General features: G+C 43.5%; 1 protein-coding gene across 1 annotated transcript in view; it reads left to right on the forward strand.

Annotated features, from left to right (window-relative positions):
* Positions 1 to 430: 430 nt before the first annotated feature.
* DCX (doublecortin) overlaps positions 431 to 27190 on the forward strand; it is a 54397-nt gene continuing 27637 nt past the window's right edge. Inside the window, exons 1-2 of the mRNA XM_010016564.1 lie at positions 431 to 434; positions 506 to 846. Coding sequence (XP_010014866.1) covers positions 431 to 434; positions 506 to 846 — 345 coding nt within the window. The remainder of the gene's footprint in view (positions 435 to 505; positions 847 to 27190) is intronic.

Here is a 27190-nt window from a genome sequence, read left to right on the forward strand (position 1 = left end):
AGTTTCATTATTATTCAGGCGTGAGACAAAAGGTACTTTGTGGATGAATGTCGATATCCTCTTGGGAGGGAGTGACAGGCTGAGGCTGTAGCTGGGTCTGTAGAGATGGAGAGGAACCTGGCAAACTTACAAAATAACTTAGGTGATTAAATGAATTTGGTGTTTAGGAGCCTTTAGCAGCTTAGTTGCATCTTCAGGTGTCTGAATACCTTTAGAACTTTCAACCTTTTTAAACCCCTGGTTCATGTGGCTGAGTGGTAGTTTGTATGTGATGCAAGCTATGGCTGACTTGCTTACTGTGGGGAAATACTAGTCATATTTTAAATAAGCACAAATATAAAATTAAAACAAACCAAAACGTTTTCATAACAAGCTGTCATGGAAGTGCTAATGAAAAAATGATTAATGATTTACACAATTAATGGAGGAAATGGGTAAGGTCTGTTTTTCAGCTGGCCTGTGGTAGTAAGTGTAGAATTAGACTGGTGTTCATTTCTTTCCAAAGGGGAGAGTTACGTCTGCTCATCCGACAACTTCTTCAAGAAGGTGGAATACACCAAGAACGTCAATCCCAACTGGTCTGTCAACGTGAAGACATCTGCCAACCAGAAAGCACCTCAGTCTCTGGCCAGCAGCAACAGTGCCCAGGCCAAGGAGAACAAAGATTTTGTGCGTCCCAAGCTGGTAACCATCATCCGCAGCGGGGTGAAGCCCCGCAAGGCAGTGCGTGTGCTCTTGAACAAGAAGACTGCCCATTCCTTTGAGCAAGTTCTCACTGATATCACTGAAGCTATAAAACTGGAAACAGGAGTGGTCAAAAAGCTGTATACCTTGGATGGGAAACAGGTAGGAGATTTTACAGATGTTCTATGTCTTTTTCTTTCTTTTATCTTGAGCCTTTGCTGACTCAGAATGATTTTTGAAGCCTAAAATTAACCTGAGATGATCGCTGCCATCTGTTCTCTTAGAAGTCAGACTTCTCATGCCAGTGGTTAGGTTACTAAATTTTCACTGTTATTAATATCAAGTAAAGAATGTAGCCAAAAGTGTGAGGGAAACAGATGCTCCGTCCTGCACGCCAGCGTGCAGTGCGTGTTGTCCAGACTAGCTAAATACTAACACGGAGAGTTCAGCTCACAGCCACCACCTGATTTGTCTCTGGAGTAATTGCAAGAACCCTCAAGCTTTGGATTCACTCAGTGAAAATGTGTTGCTTGACTTTCCTTGCCCTCACATGAAGGCTTGCTAAGATAAAGAAATCGACCCAAGCATGCTCTTCTGGCTGGCTCAGTAATTAGCAGGAAAACCATGCAACTCTGTTGTGTTTTCTTGACTAACTACGTGAAGAAATAACATGTAGAAAGGGATTTGGGTCAGAAATGTTCAGTGGGTCATCACAATGTGCTTCATGTCTACATTTTCTTGGAACTGAAGGAAACATCTGTCTCTTGTTAGCAGCTACACAGCAATAAGCCATTTCATATTGCTGTATCTATGAAAACCCTTAAAGGAATGTGGAGGATAACTTTGGGGACTGGGAAGAACTAGATTCTTCAAGGACAGTTCTAAGCTTGATTTAAAAGTTCTGTGTCTTCTGTAACTGAGGGATGATCCTATTTTTGTCACTATTTTTCTTGGTCCAGTTTCTAGAGTGGGGCAGCACAGTTCTTGTAGGTGGGGGTGGACACTGGCTATTCTAGGGAATGATGCTACTGCTTTATATTAGTTCTCTTTCCTATCTCTGGAGAAAATGATTCAAATGCTCTCTTGAAATACCATGCCAACCCCAGGCAATGCATCCAACTAACATGCAGACTTTATATATGAAAATGCTTATCCTTCCCACCCCAAATATAGGCCCAGAAAGTGTCCTGTGCAGTGTCTGGGAGCTGAGAGAGGCATGTCACACTAACCTGTCTGATAGTCTTGCTTTTTCCCAATCTCTGTATCCTGTATGTTAGTTAGAAGCTGCTTCTAGCTTCATATATACAAAAACCACATCTGCCTGTCAAAGCTTTTCTTTCCACTTGTCTCAACCCAGCATTTTTTCTTTATGTGATGTATAATTTATACATGAGTGGGTGAATTTCCAGCTAGACTGTCTATAGATACCACAGCATGCTGTAAATGAGCAGTGATACAGAGTGATGTACTGGAAACCTTGAAAGTGGCTGGAGGAAGACGAAGGAAAGAGTCATGATCTGTCCTCACTGAGGAAATCATACATGGTCACAAGTTCACGTGTTTTGGATCACAGCAGCTTTACACAGGGTTTAATAGATGAATCTGGCTTGAGAGCAGCATGAGCCTGCTGACGCTGACACAGAGTCCTGTTGCTCTCACAGTTGTGAATGAGGACCTTAACCTGAACTTGTAGATTGCCTCAGTTCTTTGAGAACAGCCAGCATTTTGGAGGTGAGATGTTACTTTGGATGGTGTGCAGAAATAGGGACACCTCATGTACTGCCATCAAACTGTTCTCTTCAGAAAGGGGCACAAAGATGTGTGTAATTTAGCAGATCCTACTGCACGCTGTTGTCCATAGCAGACTCCACACCATACCTGGCTCCTCTTGAATCAAAAAATCAAAGGCAATGTTGTTTTCCTCTGATCACTGTACAGTGACTGGTGCTTAATTCAGCACTCTTTTGGCTGGGGCAAATTGACAACTTCACCATCAGTTTTTGTTGCAGAAATGGGATGTCAGTAAAGACTGAGCAAAGTTACCACATTCAACTCGTTTTGCTGCCTGTATAATTCACTGTTTTATGAAATGTGATATTTCACTGTGTGTTAGAGACACCACAGGGAGTTTCACTGTATGCAAATGTCCACACAGCATTGCAGCTATTGAAAAGAGTGAGATTTTGTGATCTGACAATTTGACAATATCCATTTGGCAATTGGTATTTGTTTGCAGCTTACCTGGCTCACTAAGGCTTTGCTTTTGTTAGATTGCAGGAAACCTTCCTCGGTTTTTTAGTCCAAGTGTGTTCTTGGTGTTGAAGCTAGAACCTTCTCATGTGGGTGCAGTGTTTGCTGTTAGGGTTTCCATGACATTCTGCTCCGTAAAAATTTGACCTTCTGACATGACATTGAGGGTTTTTACATGTCTGATTCTGACATTAGAAAGAGATTCTTGAAAGCCTAATTCTGACAAACAGTACTTTATTTTCAGGAGAAAATATTCATGCAAAAGCACAAGCTGCTCAAAGCTGAAATCCTGACAAGGATCCTGACAGTCTGTCTCTTTGAGTGTCATCAGAGGCACATTCCTCCCTCTGTTGTGAAGTGATAACATTTACAAAAGGAATGTACAAAGGAAAATCATCCTTTCTCAGTCCACGAGCTGGGATTTAATGAGGGGAGATGATTATTTTATTTTGAGGCATTTCCATGGTGCTCATCAGTAATCAAGATGCTTTAGAAGTACAGACAATAGTGGCAATGATGGAGCGGTGTGTTAATAATTACATTCCTATGCACTGCAGACCTGCTGCACTGGGAGTGAGAAAGCAGTTAACTGAGGGCTGGGTGGGGTGTGTTTGAGTAAATGTAACACCCAAAACAACAGTGAGGTGGGGCTTTTGAAAGGAAATTCTGTTGCTTTCTATGTCTTAGGTTGTCCATAGGAATATGGCCCTTTTGAAACTGCTAAATTAGCGTCTCATGTTTAAATAGTTTATTTAACTTGGTCTTGCACATCTTTCTAATGCCTTGTGCCTTATCTGGCTGTACTCAAGCTCCTTCTCTCCTTGTCCTCCCTGATGGACATCCATGAACTCAAAAGGCGTTTCAAACTGTTGACCAAATCTGGGTCATGGCAGAGAATCACAACGAAGATTTGACTTTTGAACTTTGATGGCCATATAGGAAATGGGACAGGTCAAAGAATCCAGTGCATTAAACAAATACTACAGAGGATCAAATTCAGCACTTCATTTCACGACTACAACTGCTGTTGTGTTGAAATGTGTTGTATATATTAATATACACATATGCAGGATTGAATTTGGTCTGATCTGTGGATCAGGTTGGAAACCAGTTGTCTTGAGAGATTCTTTCTCTTTCTTTAAACTCTTGGTTATCTCCAGTGTCCCAAATAAGTCTGGATTCCTGGGAGCACTGGCTGCTCTGTAAACACATGGTGCCAGTTTCTGCTTCGTGTGCTTAATAAACCAAATTAGAAAACAGAATGTGAGACTGTGGATGAAGTTGCATTCAGATATTTTGAATGCAGCAGTCTGAGCTAGACTTCATATAGATTTACTGTCCTCCTTGTGCTCGAGCTTCTTTCTCAGCATGGTGTACAATAAATAGGTGCTTTCCTGGAAAAGAGGAAGCTATTTAATCACTGACAGCCCAGTGCCCATCTTCTGCTTTCTGCACCTCGCTTTGCAAGTGGTCTCTGTCTGCATTTGTTCCTGCTTTTAAGAAGTGACCAGTAAAGCTAATGCTTTCTGTACATACTGAACTTCTCTTTTCCTGTGCTGGCTCGTATCCCAAAGTCTGTGAGCTGTTCAGGAGGTATACGAAAAGAGGTAGTAACAAAAACCAGTTCGTGTGATTGGCCAAGTGGCTGATGCTCTGGGGTGAGCAGGAACTCATCAGGCACGTTCAGTTGTGCTTTAGCATTAAGGTGCTTTAGCATTAAGATGCTTTTTTGTGGTATGGAATTCCTTCTGCTTTTTCTTAGCTGATGTATTGCCAGCTCTTAACTAAACACCCCGTTCTGTGACACAGCAATTAACATCACCAATAAGCAGAATAAGGTGCTGTTCAAAGGGGAAGAGCTTGTAGTTCCACATATAGATACATACCCTGGCCAACAAGCAGGGAACTGAGTGTGGTTTTAGCCATAATAACATGCAGTGATCTTTCCTCCCTGTGCTTGAAGACTTCAAAGCCCAGCAGACAGACATTCATTGGCTTTTACCTAGCCCAGACAAAGTGCTTCTGTATCTGAGCGTTAGCTGTCTCATCCCATGAAATTACAAACATTTTCATATGTCAAGGCCTTTGTGACTGTGCTCCCAGAAGAATTTCTAGTCTTAATAAAATGGTCCCCTCTAGCAGTCCTTGCTTTGAGAAGGATTTCATGTGGCAGGTGATGAGTGAAGTTCATCCTTCTGTTTGCGAGGCTGATGCAAACGCCTGGGAGGCCAGCCCTCCCCTCCTGGCCAGAGGGGAAGTTGCCAGTTCATTTTAGATGACTTGCATCGAGGAAGGGCAGCAGCCATGCAGGGAGAAGCAGATGATGAAGCTCACAACAGGTTAAAGCTCTATTGATTACGTTAATGAAATGGTATCAATGAGACATACAACAAGGCTTGTATCAAAATATACAAATGCCTCCAATGGCTGTAGCCTGTAACTGATGTTCAAGAAGAAGGTGAATACCTCCGTGATGTACCTAGTAACATCTGCATTCCTGAGAGATCAGAGGGAAAATATTCCCCATAGAGCCTTGAGATGCTTAACTTACACCCTGAGGCATGAGGTTCAAGGTTACAAAGCAAGCAAATTGCTTTGTGTTCTTACACATGTCAAGGGATAAGATGTCAGAAACTCTTCATCCTTCTGAGCCCAGCTAATTCTGAGATACAGAAAAACTGCATTGAGGTAACCCCAGAACAAAGCAGTTTCGTGCACTTGTGGAAAGCTGGGATCTAGCCCCAAAACAAAAGGGAGGGAAGAGCAGGAGATGGGTGCAAGTGGTACCCTGCCTCCTGCAAAAGGCCCTGCAGCAGCCAGTGCTCACAGAAGAGAGGTGAGTCCCACCTTCCCTCCCTGCTGCATGAAGCTGCAATAATAAAACTTGCATCTTCTTCTCAGTGCTGCTTGTTAGTGCTGAGGTTTGGCAGGCCTTGCAGAAATCTCCCTCTCTGGTACCAAGAGGACAGGTCTGGATGGAAGAATTGTGCAGCCCATAGCTGCCTCCCCGACAGATCCCTCAGGGTGAGGGTTGCTCCCAGCTTCACTCCTTCTCATTGCTTTTGCAGATCCTCTCACTTAGAGTGTTTGCATGAGATTATTTCTTTCTAGCAACCATGTGTCATGCGAGGAAGGTTAGTAATAATGCATGGGCTGAAGAACTTCTGAACCCAAGTCATTTACACCACCAGACAACACAGCCTAGTTCCGTCTCTTTAGGGAGCTCTTAGCCTAAGCTGGAAACTCAGCATTGCCTGATTCATGCTGTGGCTAGACACTAACACAGACAAACCCAATTAGTCCGCAGGTATCCCTTAGGGATTTTATCACTTGCTAGAATGAATAAGCCAAGCTTCCATGAATGTGTAGCTAAGTACTTAGATAAAATATTCAGAAGACTTCCTGAGATGTTATTCAGAAACCTTATGCTTATTAATTCTGTTTACTTGGGTCTCTGGGCCATGGAATCTGGGTGAAAAGGGGCCTATCTGGAACACTGTGAATCCTAATTCCTGTACTTACCAAAGCAGACACAGTCTGATCTCAACAGCTGAAGTCTTGACCAAATCTGTTCTCCTGTGAGCATTGAGACTGACCAGTTTTCCATCAGTGTGGTCTCAAATCAGCTCCCCAAGGCTTGTATGGAGCAAGGGGAGACAGCATCTTGCAAACTTTGGATGTTTTGGCACTGCTTTGCTCAGCCTCACGTTCTGGAGGAGGTGTCCTGCTCCTGCCTGCCATGCAGCAGGGTTTGCAGCCTTCACTGCCATGTTCTTGTTATGCAGATACTGGCTAAAGCTGTGGTGAATCCATTGTCTTCCTAAGGCAGCGAGGCTCCAAGTCCAAAAGCAGGCTCCAGAGTTGCACTGCTTCTTGCTGAACATTGTGGGTTCTCTAGGAGCAGAAGCCTTGCTACGTGAGATGTGCTGACCACAAGGCATGTGAACACCTGCTACTGGTGTCACAGATGGCAGAATGTCAAAATGACTGAAAGATGCAGTCACATCTGACCTGCTGACCTAGAAGTGCGTGGCCCCTATTACTGAATCCTGCTGCTATTCACACCCCGAAAGAGATGTATGCTAAAAATTCAATCCTCACCAGCATCTTTATTTTGGCAGTTCTTTCTGCCGTACAGAGTGATGTGTTCCCTTTTTACTCTGAATCCCAGGAGAGAAGAGGATTATTCACTGGAGTGCCAGAGGGTTTAACTAGGAATAAATGGGCTGAAAATGAGCAAGGAAATTAGGCTGAATAGTGGGAGCTGAGACAGACCAAGAAAGCCCTGGAGTTTTTTCCACTGCTAGTTTGCATTCTCACATGAAACTAAGGTTCTGGTTCTTTTTTGGTGCTCAGAAACCCCACCAGCGTGAATGGGAGTCCCTGAGAGCGAGAAGGTTACATTGAATGTATTCTGAGCAAGTGTCTACGTCGATGCATGGACTCTAGTTAATGTCTTATTGCTTTTGATCATGTAAAATAGAAATAAGTATATTTTCCCTGTTTGTAATGGGGGAATGTCTTGCTTATCCTGGTGCACCAAGGTCCTCAAGAATCTGATGGTGGTAGGTACCATAGTTCACATCTTCTTGCAAGTTCCACCTCTTCTTCTTGTGTGCTTGAAACCACTTCTTCCCTTCTCAGCTCTTACTGGCCTGTGATCAAAAGGCTGTTTTCACTTTGCAGCAGGTAAGTTATGACACAGCATATACTTATATTTCTATAGGAAGAGCCTGCACTAGATATGGGTAGAGGCACACAGCCTAACAACAAAGGACAGAGTTAACATCCAGCACAGCAGCATCTCCTCCTCTCTTGTCCCTGAAACAGCACAAGGAACTGAAAGAGTAATTATTCTTTTTTATATGTAATATGTGCATTTTGATGAAGCTTGAGTGTTAAAGAAATGAATCCACATTGCAAAGGGTCCAGGATCAGCATGAAAGGTTGTCAAAAGCCTCCTCATCTTGTCTTCTGAACATGATGCCAGTGTCATTCAGAGGTCTCTATGGGACAGTAAGGCAGCAAGTGATGGCTTTGCTCAAGAGCAGAGGATAACAGCTTCCACCCACCCTCAGGTCTGCCAGGGATGACAAAGATATTGGCACAGAAATGTGTGTAATAAAAGTATGTCTAGAGGAGTTAAGGAGAAGAAAAACTGGATCCAATCCATCCAGATTTTCCAAGTTGGCTGAGGTCAGCCTGCATGTGTGGGGAAGCACAAAGCCACGCCACGAGAGCTGAGGGCCAGTCCAGCTTGTGTTCAGTGCTGCAGCAAACTGCTTAGCACACAGAGCTGGAAAAGCAACCTGCTCTTGGAGATCTGCTTAGCTCTGGTTTCAGACTGCATAGGGAAAAAATAAGCAAGGCCAATAAGCAGAGCATTCCCTGCTCTAAGCTGTAAGTCACACCCTCTCCCCTGTGAGCATAGAACCGGTCCTTTCTGAGTTAATAGCCATAATTCTGGTTTCCTGGTGAGCAGCAAGCAGGGTGTGTATGAGTACACATGTGTCTGTCTGCATTTTAGTTGCAGAACACAACTCTGTAGCTCAACTTGATGGCTAAGCCATCTAAACTCTCCATTTAGTTAAAGGATCCCAGGGACTATCGTGCTCTGACAGGAATATCTTCAAGTTGTGTTATGGTTTTTTCTTCCCTTACTCTAATAAACCAAATGCATTTTACTGGAGTCTTTAACTGCACTTTGAAAATGTTTGCTTATTTTTCTATTATTCTTTGAGCTAAATGGAAATCTCAGTGTCATTAACAATTTTCCAGTTATCCACATAATATAAAATAAATGGGAAGTCTGTGGATGTTGGCACATGATGCTTTTTTCTCGTTTTTTGTCTTCGAGAAATACCTCATATCCAGGATTTTTCAGCTAGAGTGGGTGTAAAATATAGCCTGCTTTTTACTAATCCCTTTTTTCCCCAAATGGGAGACTTAGTTATGAACAAAATGGACAAAAAACAGACATGGGGAAGATGAGATAATATGCACCATTCATTAAAGGACTTTTTCCAGGGGATTTTGCTGCAGTCAGAATTGGCGTGAGAGGTCAGTCCTTCCAGTGCTCCAGGTCTGAGCTCTGTTATCTGAAGGACAATGAACACAACCAGCTTTATCAGCTCCACAGGAGTAATTATGCAGCCAGTGAGCCTGCAGGGCAGCAGGGGAGAGCAGGACTCCAGGCTCCTTCCTCCTGCTCCCCTGCCCTCACCATCTGCTCTGTGCTGTTTATCTGGTAGTCGGTCCCCTGTGGCTGCCAGGGCGCACAGCTCTGGTTCTGCTGCTGCCTTGCTGTGGACATTGCTCCCTGGTTGTGGCCAGTTCAGAGAGGCTGGGAATGGTGACCAGTGGTGTACCTGTTCTCTGGATGTCTGGTGGTGAAAACACACTAGGAAACACAGCTTCTGTACTAGATAAATCAACTGAAATGAAAGGGAATATTCTGAGATCCACGTGGCCTAACAAGGTATGAATAAATGTGACTTCTGCAAGACAAACTTTCACCTTGCTGCTCTATTAGTACAGAATAATAGCACAAATAAAATCATGGATTGGGGAGAGCCAGTGGACATTTGGACTTCAAAAAAATCATGAGGAAAAAGACTTCTTCAAGAATCTATTAAGGAACCTGTAGTAGTGATAAGAAGGGAAAACATTATCACAGGTTTAGAAGAAGAAAACAGGGTAGAAGTAACTTTTTATCAGTAAAGGTTAAGTATCATGCTGCAAGTGGTGTTTACTGTCTTCTTGAGTGATCTGGAAGTGGAATTAGTTGGTGAAGATGATGAAGAATTATTGTGGTAAAGGAAGTTGGGAGACAAGCAAGAGACTTACCAAGATGTATTGGGTGTAAGGGAGACTTACCAGTGTAATGGATGATCCTAAGTGCGAAGCAGCACACACTGGTAGAAATTACTTAGCTTTTAAATTAAAAATAACTACTCTGCAGAGAGGATTGGTCTCGATGAGGCAGGCTAGTAAAGAATATCTTAGCACAGAATCAAAACAACATGCTAAGGCATATGGTGTGCATTCAAAATTCAGACAGAAAGCAGCTTCTTAAAATATTGCTGTATTCCATTTACCCTTCCATTTCACCTCTCCACATTCACAAATGTGTCTCAGAATATGGAAGTAAATAAGAAGCTCCTCCAGTGACTGTATTGCAGCCCTCTGCAACTTCATCTTCTCTTGAAGCATCTAGAAGGGGTGGGTGCTTGGTAACTCTTATTAGTGCAGTATGTTATAACTGAGACTTTAGTAAAACAAGGAGTAGGTTACAAATGTGCCTGCAAGTATGAAACTGGGAGTTTAACTGTGGCTGGGGTATCGAGATGACCTGGTACCCAGCAAGTAGATGTCCTTTGGAGGTCCAAGGTGTCTAGTTATGCAAAGATTTATCTCTACAGATGGGGCGTACCTTAACTTTCTATAGGGAGGTGACACGTGTCATCCCCCTGCATGGTGGAACTTTTGAAATGGGTTTGTCAAAACTCCATGGACTGATCCTACTCTTTATATTCATGGCACAAAATAAAGTGCTTGTGAAAGTCATGTTCTTAATGCGTGTGTGCAGCTCCATTCTTCAGCCAGGTTTGTTATATAGCATTCACTCAGGATCTGTAGCCTCTGTTAACCACTTTCTTGATGTCTAACTTCTGTGCTGTCCTCGTATCTACCAAATAGTTTCATTGGAGTGGAGAGAAAAATGACACCCTCTGCTCTTCTCCAATACCATGTAGGATTTATGGGAGCCTAGGATTTGAGTAATGGAAACACACAAAACTGCAGTGCAGCCCTTTCAGCTTTGTCAGGAATTTCAAACCAAGCAGGTAAATTATTTGGGGACAAATGCTGAGAAGCAAAAATCCATTCGAAAGCTTAAACCTGTGCAGCTTCCATCATGGAGCTCAGCTCTCCAGAGAGGCAGTAAGAGGGCTAAACTTCCTTGCCTCTAATGTGCACATATCAGGAACCTTATCAACTGCTGGCAGGCTGCAGGATTACATGTAAATTATGTGTATCAAAGAGTCAAGTTAGATCACCAACATTGGGAGCTAAGAATGTTATTCTTGCCTACTTGAAAGCCCTTCATAATGGATTAGAAACAAGAACTTACATCTCTTAATACCAGCTGCAAATTGAGGCATCTTTTTGCTTCTAGTGAATTTTAATACTTTGAGAGTAAATGGTGCTGGGGATTTCCTTCATTTTAGACAACCTCAGTCACCAAGGGTTGCAAAACCATGTGTGCATTTCACAATCAAAATGAAAGCCATAAGGCTGTCTGAATCGTGTGTAAGTCTCCATTGAGTTGTTGGTGAATTATTTTTAGCACTGTAAAGCAACAGAGTTCTTTACAATCTTGGCATTTCTTGCAGTTTTAAAATGGAGAACAGCTTTTGAAATGTCTGCTTTCCCTTGAATTTTTATCCATATCATGAGCTGCTTCATACAGTTTTTGCACTGCTCTTGGCAGTGATTTAGTGCCCAACAGTGCAGAACTGCTCCATTTTGCACTCTTTCTGCAGAATGCTTTTTTTTTCCCAGAAAATAGATGGTGGAAAAAATGTTACCTGATCCTGACTTTCGTTGTTTGGGTTGTTTCCAGTTGCATGTGTGAAGTGTGGAATTTAATGCAAAATGGACAGTAAACAAGGAAAAGAAGTTGGGCTAAAAGTGGATGGACTGAGGGCTAATTTACAGATCTTGTCAGATTTAATACTGGTGAAAACCAACTTGATTTTTAATTCTAGCATAGCTCACCAAAGTCTTTCCTTCTCTCAAAAGCAGAAGAAGGCAGTTGCTACAGGGATTTCCTGTGTCACAGATGACACGCAGTGTGCTCAGGGGTTCAAGCAGCAAGAGTGGGGCTTGGGGCTCCTGGTATGTATCCTTGATTCAGCTTCAGTGTATGACCCAGGTTAAGCCAATTAATCTGGTGTTTTCAGGCAGATGTGCCTTGACACACTTAAACTCCCAGGGAGGCTGACATGAGGTTGTTAATTTGCCTTAAATGTTCAAGTTTAAAGTTTTCACACATCTTTGTCTTAGCTGGTTTTTTATAACTCACTTATAAGACTTATTAGAACTGCTGAGAGCTGGACAGATGATACAGGTAGGGGATTCTATTGATCATGGTTTCTCAACCCTGTTTTTTTCCCAAAGGTCTGCCTAAATTCTGTAGGAAGAATGTCTGTTACCCATTTCTAACAGGTTTCTAACAGCTAACATTGCTATACCAATCAGTAAAACATACAGCACAGTTGGAATGTTCATTTATCTCTCTATTTTTCCCCTCCCATTGTATTCATTCCCTGCTTGTGTGCATGGGGATTTGCCTGTTTGCTTTCCTTTCCTTGCCATATTGTTTCAATTATCAGACAATCTTTTTTTCACCTCCACTTGACTTATATGTGGGTTTGACTTACAACTGGGACAATAGAGTCATTCTGGCAGCTGTATTGTAAGCCACCTTCTGCTGCTTTTTGGACCACCAGCTAAGATTGATGAAGAACACTAAGTCTCAATTGCATCATAACAGACTCAATTCCTTCTCTTTTCACTGCAACCAGATATCACATACAGGACACCTGGGTGTAGTGCTCCAAGGGTCTGGCTTCTAAAACAGACTACGTGTCCGGGTTCTGCCCCCTCAGCGGGTAAGATCCATTGAGGGTGATCTCTTCTTGTATCTGGTGCCATACTTAGGCAGGAGACAAAGCAGAGATTGATTCAGTCCCAACCTTCCCATGTGCTTCCTTTCCATAAGTCACGGTTTCACTGCTGCTTTGTAGCCTGGCAGCTGCAAGGGCTGGTTGCTTGGTGACGCTCGCAGCAGCACAAAGAGCTCTCAGCTGGGAGGCCAGGTCTGTCCGCCACAAACAGCTGGGGTAATTTTATTTGTCTTTCTCTTGTTCCTGATAATTGCAGGGAGCTGAATCAAAGTCAGCGTACTAGAAAGGGGAGCACCAGCAGATACTATTTATGGCTTCTTTAACATCTACCTTTTCCTCCCTGCGCCAGGGGAGTGCCAGCGTGTGCCAGCAGTGGGCTGTGATTTCAGACATGTAGAAATAAAATTAAAAGGCATTATTTCCACTCCTGGTTCAGGCAGGTTCTTACCAGGGCCTGTATAAAAGCAACATGTGAGACTGGGGTTTTGGATTTTTGAATCATTGTTCCTTAATCCTGCCTGTTCATTCTTTGTAATCACATGCTGCACGGTCCCATCTATGAGATGGCTATTAATGACTTTGCTGCAGAAGGATCCACCACTTTTGTACAAGGTGAAAACATTGTGATTCAAGCATGTGGGCACAGGCCTTCGTTTTATGAACTCCTGGTTTCTCATTTCTGCTCCTGTGTAGGCTGTGTCATCCTAAATTACCTGGTGTTTCAGTTGATTTCTACTTAGGGTCAGGCTTGCTGGACCAAGGCACAAGAAGGTACAGAAGAAAAGGTGACAGGGGACGTTAGTACTGCTTGGCTGGTGCTTCTGGAGTAGCAGGACTTCTCAAGCCAGTGCCAGCATCAGTCACATGTTGGGTCTTGGTGCTACCAAGTGCTGAGCATGCCAGCTCAGATGGGTAGTTTACTTATGCCAAGTGTTATGTGGTAACCAAACAATTAAACCCTGACACTGAATATTTACAGTTCACTGGTGACATGCACACTAACGTGGGTAAACTATGTATGAACATTCTAAAGCACGTGCTGTTAAACTCCAGGCCAAACAGGTTTGTGCATTCTCTTACCTGATCAAAAACCCTGAGGTACCAAGAGATAAAACTACCTTTTGAGAGTTTGGGCCACTGTTCCTAGGGCTGAAGTCAAGGAAGATTGAGGAATGTCAACTGAATGGAAACGAACCTGCCTAACACGGTGTTAAATCTAGCATGCAGAGCTGCCAAGGGAACCGACTAAGTTGGTGACATCTTCTGCTCCTGAAAATGAGGACTTACGTTGACAATCTGGAATAGCAGATGTTACAGGAGACACTCTGGGCTTTTGGACCTGGTTTGTGTGCCCACATGCCTGCACAGGGCCTTATTACATGAACCTTTTCAGTGAAGAGACAGCAACCCAGGTGGTGTTTCTTTGTTAAAAACCACATGCTTCAGCTATAGTCTCTTTTGTTATGAAAACACTTTGTCACTCGAATCCACGTACTCATGGCATAGTTTTCATCCCTGCTATTTTTTTCCCAGGTATTTTTGTGTGCATGGGATTTACATAGATTTTGTTGATTCCAAATCTAACAGTTTTTCTCATCAATTACTTTCCAATTTACTACTTCAGATGTAGATGTATCGAGACAATAACCAGGGCAGACCTGTAGCTCATGCTTTAGGGTTTAGAGTGATCACTGAAGGGATCAAGAAGGAACTGGCGTCTCCAAGCAGCATCATGCAAAAAGATGGATGTGGATTTGTGAAGGAGGAGCTTCCCTCCCTTGTGAAACATGAACTTTTAGCCCCTCACAGAGGCTGTGCATCAGCCTGCCTACACCCACCCATGAACTGATCCTCTGTGTCAAATCCTTATGTAAATGTAATAGCTTAATCCCCTTGTCCCAGTAGGAATTTCACACCTTAATCCTCTCTATGTTCAGGGGCAAAGACATTCCTACTAGGCAGTTTGACGAGTGCATCCTATTTTGAGATAAATCACTGTGTGTAAGTGTGTGGTAACAGGGAAACTGTAGTGTCTGATTGAAGACTGAAGCATGTCACTAAAAAAGCGAGGGGATTACGTTCCTAAATTGTCAGTGGATTTCAGAGGATTTGCCACACCAAATGAGACCATTAGCTTCATTTTGCCCCTGGCTGGCTCTTTTTGCTTTAGCTGGGAATGCTCCCTGGGTGATACAGTTGAGTCTATAGGAGTGGAAGGAACAGGATTCCCCCCTGGAGCAACCCAGGTTATGCCTTGCAGCTTGTCATCACTTCTTGTGTGCTGGGCTTCCACTGCTTGAGTTGGAAGAGGTGTCACCCAGTGTGTGTGGTGGTGTTCTGAATAAACCTGTAATTTACATTATCATGTAACCTCACAGAAGGAGTAAAACGGCTGAAGTGCATGGGGAGGCCTGGGCAGTGCCTTGAACTCATCCTTTTCTATATAGGTATGTATTAATCTCTTAGTCGTGGATACTTATTTCTTATTCAGCTGCAGAGCCTCATCCAGAGCTCACTGAAGTCTGTAGAAGACTTCCACAGGTCATGACCTCAATCTGATGATCTAATGTATTTGGGGTCTTCAATGACAAAGGAGAATTGCCACCTCTGAAAAGAAGGATGCAGCAGTGTGTTGCAAATCACAGCTAAGAAGTAATTGCTTTACACACAGAGGCTCCTTTTCTCAGACTCAGGAGGACCATGTTTGTATCTCTTGTGCTGCTGGTTTTGCAGATAATTGTGAGTGCAAATCATGCAAGTGGATGTGCTGTTATTAAGCATCATTCCCGCAGTGTGTTCATGCACACACACAGCCAGGGTGGATCTTAATCAGCTGCAGATTAACCACTAACACAAAACACAATGTGTGCACAGCTTTACAAGCAGCAGTGGTTAGCTGGCCATTTGGAAGACATCTGTGTACATGTGTCCTGTTATTTCCACTGCCAAAGCTTTTCCAATCCAGCCTTTTGTTTTAGTGTGTTTCTCACTACAGAAGCTTGTTGCTCCATGCCCTGCTCTCTTGTTGCAGCTCCAGTCCCTCTTGGCTGCTCTTTGTTTGCCCTGTTATTACTGGATGCTTCAGTTTGAGCTTGCTTCTCACCGGTGCACGAATGAGGCTCTTCAACAGTCAGGCCTTTATATCTATTCTCTGCAGAGTCCATTCTACTGGTGCAACCCTTTGAGCATTTGCATCCAAAATGCCAGCGCAGTGAGTCAAATCTGCTGCTACACAAGAGAGTCTACACAAACTAAGCCATGATTTTTTTCCCCAGGCCAGCTGGCTGTGGAAAGTTTTGTTCTTTGTAACTCTAAATACTTGTGTTGTTTTCCATCAGATTTGTCTGTAGCTCACGTAAGCGTTTGTGGCTTTCCCTTAGGAATGATATCACTGTCCCAGCTCCTGTGGAGCAAGGGCTGGAAAATCTACTTTATGACCAACTATAATTTAAGAGTCAGCAATGTCTGATCTAGCAAGAAATGCAGTTTTGGAGGGGAAACTCTTACCCAGTTATTTAAATGCTCCTGTCATATAGAATAAACCCATCTGTAACAGCAAAGGTCACAGCATGCCCAAGAGCTACTTTTTGACCATTTTTTTACTCATGTCCAGCATGGATTTAGTAACCTGTGTGCATTCAGGCCCATAGAAGGGCTCTCCCCTCATGCAGACGTCCCTGCCGTGGCTGTGTTCAGGTTGTGACACTGAGGAACCCCTGAGAAATCTAGAGGAAGCTGAGAAGTAGTGAAGTCTGTGTGTGTATCCCCTGCACATGCAGCCTTTCCTGGGATTTCCTGATGGTTTTGATAATTGCAGGTTATCTTTGCAGCCCTACTAAAGTAATTCTGGTATTTCCTGGGTTTGATGCCCTGTGTCAGCATTTTCATGTACTGAAGGTGCTTAAGCAGACTGGTTATCTCCACACTCACCATGTTGTATCTTTACCACGTACCTAAGCCAAGAGTTTGAAACAATTTATTACAAAAGTTATAAGGAAAGAAAAAGTATCTCGTTGCTGTTCAGGCAGAAATGACACAACCCAGAGGCTTCTTTCATTCTCACTGTATCATGTCTTGAGCAGAGCTTTGTGTCCACCCCACCTTGTCAGCCAGCACAAGGAGGGAGCGGAGCAATACTCACTGTCTCCCTGCCTTTCCAGGTCTGATGCCCCACTTAGTAAGTACTTACTGATGTTGTTCTGTGGGGTTCTGTGCTGTCAAATGGAAAGTTACACCAGCAGTAAATGCTGAGCCCAAGGCAGGTGCCATGCCTCTGGGATCACTGGGGAGCAGATACTCAAACAGCCACTGCTGCACCATTTGTGCGGCCCAGAGCACATCTCTTCTGTGCTGCCATATGGTGTGGAGTGGGTCTTCACCTTGCCTTCATCACACCCTCATCTGCTTCAGCTGCCTCCTGCTGACCCTGCCACCCATTCCGCTGGTCTTTGCACATCAGTAATGCTGATGTCAAGTCACATTGGCTCTGATGGGTGTCATCTAGGCATATTGCCTCAATATTTGAACTCCTTCCTGAGAAAGCTATCTCTGTGCTGGCAACAGGGCTAGACTTAATGTGGGACATGGAAGGCTGCATCCTCAGCTACCATTGACTACCAGTTAAGTGGATTTACAACAGCTAGGCAGGATACTCCAGGTTTTTATCCCCTTTCCTCCTTCTAGCTGAATAGCTGGGGGGAAATTGCTGAACTCTCAGTGGAGAGCTGTAAAAGATTTACATGTGGGTAGCACCCATGTAATTCTCCCTGAGCTGGCACAGTGGTAGAGATGCTACTTCTGACAGCACTCAAAACAAACATGTTCGCAAAGCACAGTGTATGCAGGACTTGAACTTGCAGCAATCCATTAACAGGGCTAGTATGGGAGTTGCCTGTCTGTCACATTTTGGGTTATGTTTGCAAGAAACCTGCTAGGAAAGTTCCTTCTTGACAATAGAATATTCCCAAAGCAGGATTTTGAGATGCTGTAAATGGGAAAGTCTGGGGTGCTATTTGCAGAGCAAGAACTGATAGAAGTCTGGAAAGCTCTATTAAAACCAGTGCAGATTTATTGATTTACACTAGCTGATAATCTGTCCCTAAAGCTGCTTTTAAAACCAAAGTAATGTAGTTCTTATTGCTTTCCCCTTTCTTTTCCAGCAGTGTTACTTCTGTTCCTTAAGTGCTGACAGCTTAAAAATGTATTTGGAAAGGGTGTTCAGAGGATTTTGAACATGATACTGTTAATAGGAGCATTGTTCTACCAGTCTCAGCAATTACCCCATTTCCTCTTAGGGCAAATCTGCCATTTTATCCACTTAAGCACCAGATGCCCACCTTGTGAAACAAGCTTTACTATTTTCTCCCTGCTAAATTATACCCAGCACCCAAGGCAGCTCCAGGCAGAGATTTGGTGTTTGTCCTCTTCATTGCTGCGGGGGGGTAGGGGTGGGGAAATGCAGAAACCCCCCCCTCTCCTGATTAATCCAACCTGAGCAGGTCAGAATAATTCCTGAGCAACTGCATCCCCGTGGCACAGAGCCCCCAGCAGAAGGGGCCAGCCCGGTACCAACCTGCAGCGGCTCTGCTGATGCGTGAAACGCACATCGTCCCCAGCAGCAATGAGGTAACCGAGCTCCCGGCAAATCCTTTGTTTAAGGAATTGCTTCAGCTCAGTGGGAAAGCTGAGCCGCCTGGGCTGTGGCGGATGAGCTGCCTTTAACAGCAGAGAAAAGAGCTCCAAGAAATGACTGCTTCTCTTCGCCTTAGAAGGGAAATCTTCCTCAGAGGTGCTTTCCTCATTACCTTGTGTGGATTCTGCTGGTGCTGTTTGCACGTGTCAGAGATGGACTGTTAGCCAGCCAAGCTCCTACTGTTCAGCGTTTTCCCTAGCCCAGGATACTGCTCCTTTTCCTCTGCTCCATCAGCAGGGGTTAAGAGAAGTAGCTTTAAAGATCCTACTTTGGCTCAGTAATTTACAGGATGTTTACAGAGCCGTAGTAAACGGGCAGAGTGGACCACTGAGGCAATACTGTGGTGTCCAAATCTCTATCAGTCCATCCGTTTGTCTGTTTATGCTGGAGAAGACAAACAGACTTCTGATTCCAGGTTTCTTCCATTCCTATGGAGGTAATCTACAGACTTTTACTTACTGAGACAACATCTGCCTCAGGTTGCACTTGGCTTGTCTGCTGTGCAGAGGCCATTAGCAAGCACTTGTCATCAACGCTGGGGTAAGCGACAAGCAAATTGAACCTGGTCAGAGGGAGGTGAGGTTGAAATCTATTTGATGTGCCGGAATGGGAATAGGAATGGTTGGCTGGAGAGGATGAGGGAGCTGTCTTGAACTTCCCAATGTGAATATGTGTGTACCCAAAGGCTCAGCACGCTTACCCCAGAGCTGGCTGTCACCTGTAGCATCAAGTGCTGCAAATTGAGGGCTTGGCCCCAGCCTGATTATTTGTAAACTTGACACACTTGTAATCTAGCAAGAGATTTAACCCTGTTAGTGGAGGTGCTTGTTTATTGCTCAGCTGGCCAGAAAGACCCGGATGGTTTGTCTTGCTTTGCTCAATGTAAATTGGTGTAAATGACTGAGGCTGCAGGAAATGTGATCTAAGAGCAGCTCTGGTGTTGTGGGTTCCCCAGAGCCACAGTAAATCAGCAGTGAAGTCAATATAGGGCTTTCTTGCTTCACTGTGGTAGCACTGCTCTGGAGACAGCCTTGGTTTGTATAGGCCATTGCCAAGATGCTTCACCAATTCATATTAGTGTAGTTGGCTGATAGGTGGTGAACAGCTTCCACATGTGGCTATGGAGGGAGACTGGTGAAGAAGGAGACGTTTTTGTATAGCCCAGTGGGCAGAGGAGTCAGTCTGTTACAAGTAAAACATACATCAGCACAGGTGAATGAGAAGCTGCCTGGGGGCATGTTGATTCCTTCTTGCAAATTTGAGACGTCTTCTTTAGGATGTAGCTGTGCTTACAGTGAGCTCTAACAGGATTTAGCCCTTGAACACCAGTAATTCAGTTATAGAAGACAGCCAACGTTTGCCTCATGGGGAGATGTTACAACAACTCCTCTTTCTTTCTATTCCTCTTTCTCCTTTACAGTAAGAAAGGAGATGGATATTTAAATATGTGAATTACCAGCACATGAGGTTTGGACACTGGTTTTTTGGTATCTGCCTAGAAGAAAGTAGGGGTGGGGGGAGTTGTGATATACTAATTCAATGCGAATTAGTCTTATTCATTTGCCTGGTGAAATGGAATAAGATAAGGCAGTGGAAAAGGAGCCAAGTCATTTTCCTGTAGTCTGCAGGAGCGAAGTTTAGTGCATCTGGAAGGCAGGAGTGCACAGAAAGGGTACTTGTAATCAAACTGGCATATGCAAAAGCACTGTTATGGCAAATCTGCGTCAAAATAAGGGTGGTGTCAAACTGGGCTCAAATTCAGTAATCACAGGTGCCAAATGGATGAATTTCAGTTCAAAGTTTAGAATTGTTGTGATTACTCTGGTTATTCTGGGTTCTTTTTTCAGGCTGTCCCAGCAGGCGGCATGAAAGATTAAAAACATTAATGTAAAGACACTGACAGAGGAAGACAAGAGCCTCTGCTGCAGGAATGTAGAGTGGGAAGATCAGGAAATGCTGATGAAAGGAAGAAGTACTTGTGATTCAGTCCAATATAGGACACTCTCTAAGTTTTCCAGCCCTCAAAAGCTGGGTGGTGATTTGCATAAATGGATTTACATCTCAACAAAATAGGATTACTTTGGCTAAGCATACCTTTGAATATAGGGGGAAAAAGAGCACCTTCCAAAACAAGCAGTTAGGCAAGCATAAGAATACTTCAGGCACTTCATGCTTGGTTAAGTTACTCAAGGGTGACTGAAAATCCAGGTAAATCAAATACATTTGGAGAATAGCATCAAAGAGATCTTGGTGTTGGATGCAGGTTGGTGCATCCTCAAGAGGCATGTTACCAGTGCAGCTCAGCTATGTTACAAACAAAGCATGTGTTATTGTCCTCATTTTAGGGATAGGAAATGGTCACACTGATCCTCAAAGTGGCCAAAGTGCCCTCTCCTCATTGATCTGTCTTTGCCTCCCAGCCTGCTTGGCTTGTCGAGGTCACGCAGCAGGTATGACAGCTACAAGACGACTTCGGCATTAGCTGAGTGATCCTTTCCCACACCTTCCTCACTTCCCCCACTGATGCAGCCTTGTTCCCCACAGTACTTCAAAGGTTTATTTCTATTTTTCCCTGTCAATTAAACTAAACTCCCAACAGCATTGTGTTAACTGCTATGCTGTGTGCGCTCCATACCTGTGCAAAATTGCCCTTCCTGGACAAAGCATGTAGGCAAACTCCATTTATCAAAGGAAGGACTTTGGGGAGAGTGTAATTAATCTTCACTTATCCCTGGAGAACTGCGAGGTGGAAACGGGTCTGTAGGTGTGAACAGCTGAAATGACTTGATTTTTTTCACAGCCCCAAAATGAACAAAGAATTCCCTGTGGGAGCTGTGTGCGTGGAAAGTAATACAAGGTGAAAGAAGAGGGCAGCAAACAGGCTGGTGACCTAAGGCTTGGGGTCATTACTTGCCCTAAGCATAGCTAGGTAGGAGAGCCTCTTTCCTACACCATTAGGCCATCACAGGGAACACAACAACTTGAAAGAGCAGGAGGAAGGAGAAGGGAATTAGCTCAAATGGAGTGAGTAGTGCTTTTTCAGCATCCTTTGCAAACATTGAAGCTTACTATTTATTATAGAGAATGCATTTCTAGCTTTTTTGCTGATGAGATAAATGGCTTTTCCTGTTACTGGGAGCACCTGGATGCACAGGGAATATCCTGACCCTCCTGGTCAAGCCTGCTGGCAGCCTGCTCTCCGCCTGCCTCAGGCTGGTGCTCTCTGAGGCACTGCCTGCTCATGTGCCAAAGAGCAAGCTGGTGGAAGCCCATCCAGACAGGATTCTGGCCTCTGTAGTAGGATCATGGAAGAGATCTCAACCTGTCCTTGGCATGCACTTTGTTCCTTGCTTTGCCCAGGAGGTTCAGTGCCTGTGCTCTGCAGTCCCAAGGGACTTCTGTGGCCATCTGCTTCTGGCGAGCTGGGTCTCAGTATGTTAATCCATCCCTTTGGAACCTGTGAATTTGGTCTTTATTGTCTTGTGTTCTGCTCAGGGAACATAAAGAGGGAAAAAGAAAAGTGCAAGGCCATTGCTTGTTAGTACACCTTACACCTTTTCTTTATTCTCCCTCCTCCTGTTTTTCTTTCCACTCCCTGCTACACTTGGAGTGTAAATTTAGGGTATTGACTTGGATTTGCAAAACTCTATGAGTTCCTAAGAGGGGTCCTTTTACCTGGAGTGCTGAGGTGACAACTAGGATCAGCCAGGTGCCCTGAATGCTTCCCAGATCTAATACCTCAGTGATGACTTGACATTGAGGCTCTCACATTTGGAAGCTGCCTTCCCCAGTGGCCCAGTTGTGCCTGAATCACTCAGCACTGAAGTAATGTCAATAGTGCTGTTCTCGCTTGGGTTTCCTGGGCATGACTGGGTGCCCACAAAGGTGGTAGCTCTTCCCCTTACACAGAAGCAGATATCTATATATATAGATATATAGAGAGAGATATATAGATGTGTGTGTGTGTGTGCAGATGTGTGTAGGTTTTTAATGAGTTTGTGTAAATCTGCCCTGAAGTATGTTGGGAAAAGGATGCATTTTGTACTGCTAAAAATAAATACATATGAAATTTGTAGAATACATTTCTCTTAGGGAATTTGTGTGTTAAATTTGAGTGCAAAAAGATAAATGGAATTTGATTAAAACCCACATAACTCTGCAAGTATGCTGGGTTTAATTATTCTGATACATTCATGGAGCTTTTTTCCAAATGCTTTAAATCCTAACATGAGTCATTAAAGCCACCAGTGACTTCTGTAGACAGTGAAGCACTTCCTTATAGGAACTAATTTGAGAGTGTAGCAACTTGAATAGCTGCTTTAACATCTTGTCCTTGAAGATCTGATGGTGAAACCATTTAATCATAGAATCATAGAATAGTCAGGGTTGGAAAGGACCTTAAGATCATCTAGTTCCAACCCCCCTGCCAGGAGTAGGGACACCACACACTAAACTATGTTGCCCAAGTCTCTGTCCAGCCTGGCCTTGAACACCTCCAGGATTGGAGCATTCACAACTTCCTTGGACAACCTATTCCAGTGCCTCACCACCCTCACTGTAAAGAACTTCTTCCTTATATCTAACCTAAAGTTCCCCTGTTTAAGTTTAAACCCATTACCCCTTGTCCTACCACTACAGTCCCTTCATTTCCTCTGTGATACTGCAAAATGTGATATTGTATGTTCTTTCAAGATGTGAAATGATCTTTGTGCACAGGTGTGTAAGTGTACAAGCATACATACACATGTACAGCTCTGCAGACCTGCACTCTCAGGTATTTTCAGATAGCTCTTTATAGGATTAGCTTGGCCTGTGGAATGAGGCAGCTGAATCATCAGACTGTGCTATATATTCTTATTGCAGAGCTCTCAAGAGCTGGGAAACTTCTGTGGCAGGTCATGTTGAAAGTAATGTACTTCACAAATGTTCCTGCTTTCCATTGCCTCATTTTTCAGTGCATTGCACTGCGAGCACTGGGTAGCCCGTGAGCCAGTCTCTTATGTCAGAAACAGCAGCTCAGAAAAAGGCTGATGCTTTGGTTTACCTTTAGTGCAAATAGGCATTTTTCTTAATATTTTACCAAATAATCTGTATTTCTATGAATGAAACTTATTCCAACCAGGAGGACTGTGGGTGAAAGTAAAAGCTACAAGATCTGGTTTATATGGGTAGAGTGGCCAAAGATGTTCTAGCTAGGAAAGCTGAATGGTGTTAAGTTTGTAGGAATGGCTTGAGTGGAACAGGGAAGACATGGTATGGAGTCACTTTTGTTATAACACATGGGCTGAGAAACCCAAGAAGAGAGAACTAAACTGGAAGTTTAGAGCAAGAATAGGAGTCTGGAAAGATCAGTTCCTCCTAGGGACAGGAGGGAATCACAGAAGACAGAAACATGCACACAAGTTATATGCAATCATGGGTTACTAGGCACCATTGCAAAAGCAAAATGCTAGAGGAATTGGTACAAAAAGTGCAATAAAATATGCATTAACATGATGAAATATGTACTGGAATGAATACTAAGTGGGATAAGCATGACTCTTAACTGAGTGGTGGTCTTGGCCGTGCTGGATTAATGGTTGGAGTCGATGATCTTAAAGGTCTTTCCAACCTAAACAATTCTATGACTATTCTATGAAACAAATCTTGCAGGATATAACTTTGGCGTATGGAGAAGCCCCACTACATTTTAGCCCAATGGAGATGTTGGAGAGTTTCCATGCTATGTCCTATTGCACAAAACACTTCTCTAAGTTAAGACTATGCTTTAAAGGGGAATTTAGCACCTTCTGATCTTGCCTTCAAAGGAGGGCAGGCAGGGAGCTGTCACAGCCTCCTGGCAAAGGACAAAGTGCTGATGCAAGCTTCCAGCCACAGGCATGGCCAGCCTGGAAGTGAAGCATGTTGCGTGTGTGCACGCAGGGATAGTCTTTTCTGTAACGGTTTCTTACAGAAGGAAGGGAGGAGAGATGAAATATTTCCTGTAACTCATTCCCATTCCAACACATTTAGAGAACTCTTCCGAAAGAACAAGGCAGACCCCAAAAGGAGAAGCCCTGGGCCCAGTACTACCCTGACTTATGTCATCTTCAGTTTTACTAAGGGCATTAGAGTTGCATAGGACATAATGGAGGCAGTAACTTAGGCTCCTGCGAGACACTGCAGTTCTGGGAGTGCAATGCAACTCCAGTGCTAGAGTTTCTTATTACCCACTCTTCAAAGTAATGTTAAGACATGCAGAGGTCTCCAGCACAGTGGCCAAAGTGATTCAGAGGACACAGAGCTCTGAATACATCTCCACCAAAGAAGATCTTTCTGGGAATGAAACTCAGTGGCTCTTGTTTCTCCAAGGTCATGTTTCTTAGTAAGTGTTTATGGTTTTGGCCATAATCCTGTTGTAACTATTAATCATGTTACTATCATATTCTTGCAAAGCATCAGGAAAGGTTTCCAGACAGATTAATCACTAATGAATTTGTAATCTGGCTTTGATCACTCATTCCTTCTGAATGCTGGTAGGTGGAGTTTACATGCCAAGATTCTCTGAATAATGAAGATGCTGCCTCTAAGGATCCTTTGAAATTAGTGTTTCAAATTTGGATTGAATATGTAAGCTGGGTTCCCATAGTTGTTGTTCTCCTGATTTAACACTGAGAAGGAACTTAGGCAAATTGTACAGATATGCAGACCTCCACAGGAAATAAAAAGCAACATTCTCTCAGCTTTTGGAGAAAGCTGGGGCACACAGGTAGAACTACTTACAGTCATGGAGGCAGATGGAGTGTTATCAGAGGAGTTTGAGCAAACGGCTCTTGAAAATGACTGGGAAAGGTTCCATCTCTAATCCTTCCACACTGTGGTTTACAGCACTGAAACCTTTTGCGATGTCAGCAGCATCTGATATTAAATATCCAGCAAATAATTACAGTCAGCTTTGACACAGCAAAGTATAAACCTCATTTCTGGTGAGGCATGAATGTCAGAATACTGTCTGCACAATAGCCAAAGGCTGTGTAAATTGTAATTAAAAGCATTTAATTTAAGTTAATCTTCATTAGGAACATAATTATGTCCGCACACAAATTTTATCAATGTAATTGTCACAGTTGTAAATACCTAGTTATATTAACCAGCTTTTCTTCAGGAGAAACTGGCTAAGGGATGATCAGCTGTTCTAGGGAAAAGCAGAGGGTGGCTATTAGTGTAACACGTGCCTGTGTGGAACTGGACCAAACTCGCCACCCTTTGCCCCTGCAGGTGCTGCAGTGGTACCAGCTCACACATCCCCCATGTGCAGAGATGAGAGGATGTTGTCTTAGAAGTTCCTTAATTTATTAGAACTTGGTTGTAGAGAAACTGGTCCTCCCTCCCCAAAATAGGTCACACTTTGTTTTCTAAGGGGTGTTTTAGTATACATTGGCACTGGCTCCAGCCTTATCCCTGTCCTGTAGGCATGAGAGTCTATGGGAAAAGTCTCCCTTCCATAAAGTTGTCATCTTCTACTCAGATTATGAAACTTCTACATGGGTGTTGCAGTCCTGAAGCCCACAGGAGAACTGCATGTTGCAGAAGCTTGGAGCTATATGTATCAGCAATGTTCCTCTGGTGGAGACAAGCTGAAGTCTTCCACTGGTCAGTGGCATCTACCAATAGATTACTGTAATTCTTCTCTTCAAGTCTCTTGGTTGCTGTAGGGATTTAGGGTCTGATCCAATGCGTGTTGAAGTCAATAGGGAATTTTCCCTATTGCTCTGTGTGATCAGAGTCACATCTTCTACAGGTGAGTGAAGAATCTAATACATTTTGGATTCTGCTGAGAGCAACCTGACCTGAAACCAAAAAGGTTGAGAGGAGCTACTGCAAGACTTAGCTTAGAAAAGGAGTGATTTAGTTGTCTTCATTGCCTCAGGAAACAATGTTGTGAATGCATGTAAGAAATTAAATAGCACTTGGGAGAGGAGTAAAAATAGCCATATAAGTGGATGAGAATGCTTGAAATGTATGTCCTGCAACATGGTTTAAAAGTAGAAGGAACTTCTAACTGGTGTCAGTGCTCTTCCCAAATAATCTGCACTGTTATTGCTAATTGGCATAAATCCTGCTCCTAATACCCATAGCGGAGATTTGCACAGAATCCATTGCTAATCCTATAAACTGGTGAGGTTGATAAAGTGGGTTGCTCTGGGCATTGCTAATTTTATTTTCATGCTTCTTCTTGCTATCATTCATTAACCCCCAAATGGCAAGCTGGTCTGTATACACAAACAAGGCAGCAACAGTCATCTTATTAGTGGCTATAACCATGAGTGGGAAATGACAATAAAATGAATGCATGTGTGATGTAAATAGGATGCCTTTTGTTGTGTGTTGGTATGATGCTACCTGCTAAAAAAGGGTCAGGTTAGGGTCAGGTTGGCATCAGCACGTGCTAAATTGAATGGCATTCTCTTTCACATGGCTTACTACTATTCCTCAGACACCACAGTATGCAATATTACTGCTTTTTGTATCTCATTGTCTTAGTCATTTAGAAGTACGTAAGTCACATTGTTTAATAACTGTGTGTGGTGCAGAATTTAGAGCAGCTAGCAAGCACTGGTAGCAAGTTTAGGGCTGAAACCTGTCCATGTGTCTCACTGGGTGTAGTATGAACCAGGGTAAGTTTAAAGAACAAATTCTGACGTTACAGTGGATGAGGTATCCCTCATCAGTATTAAAGGAGATGCAAAGGACTGAATAAGCATGCCTAGGGTCTCTTCAGACATGTCTGTTTAAGGCACAGTCAGAGTGTACCACCAGAGCACAGTGGAAAGGCTTACAATATTGATGCTTTAATTTTCAATTCAATATAGGTGAGCTGGGCATCTCAGAGAGG

Source organism: Nestor notabilis, unplaced genomic scaffold (assembly GCF_000696875.1).
Source record: "Nestor notabilis isolate BGI_N333 unplaced genomic scaffold, ASM69687v1 scaffold23626, whole genome shotgun sequence".
NCBI lineage: Eukaryota > Metazoa > Chordata > Aves > Psittaciformes > Psittacidae > Nestor > Nestor notabilis.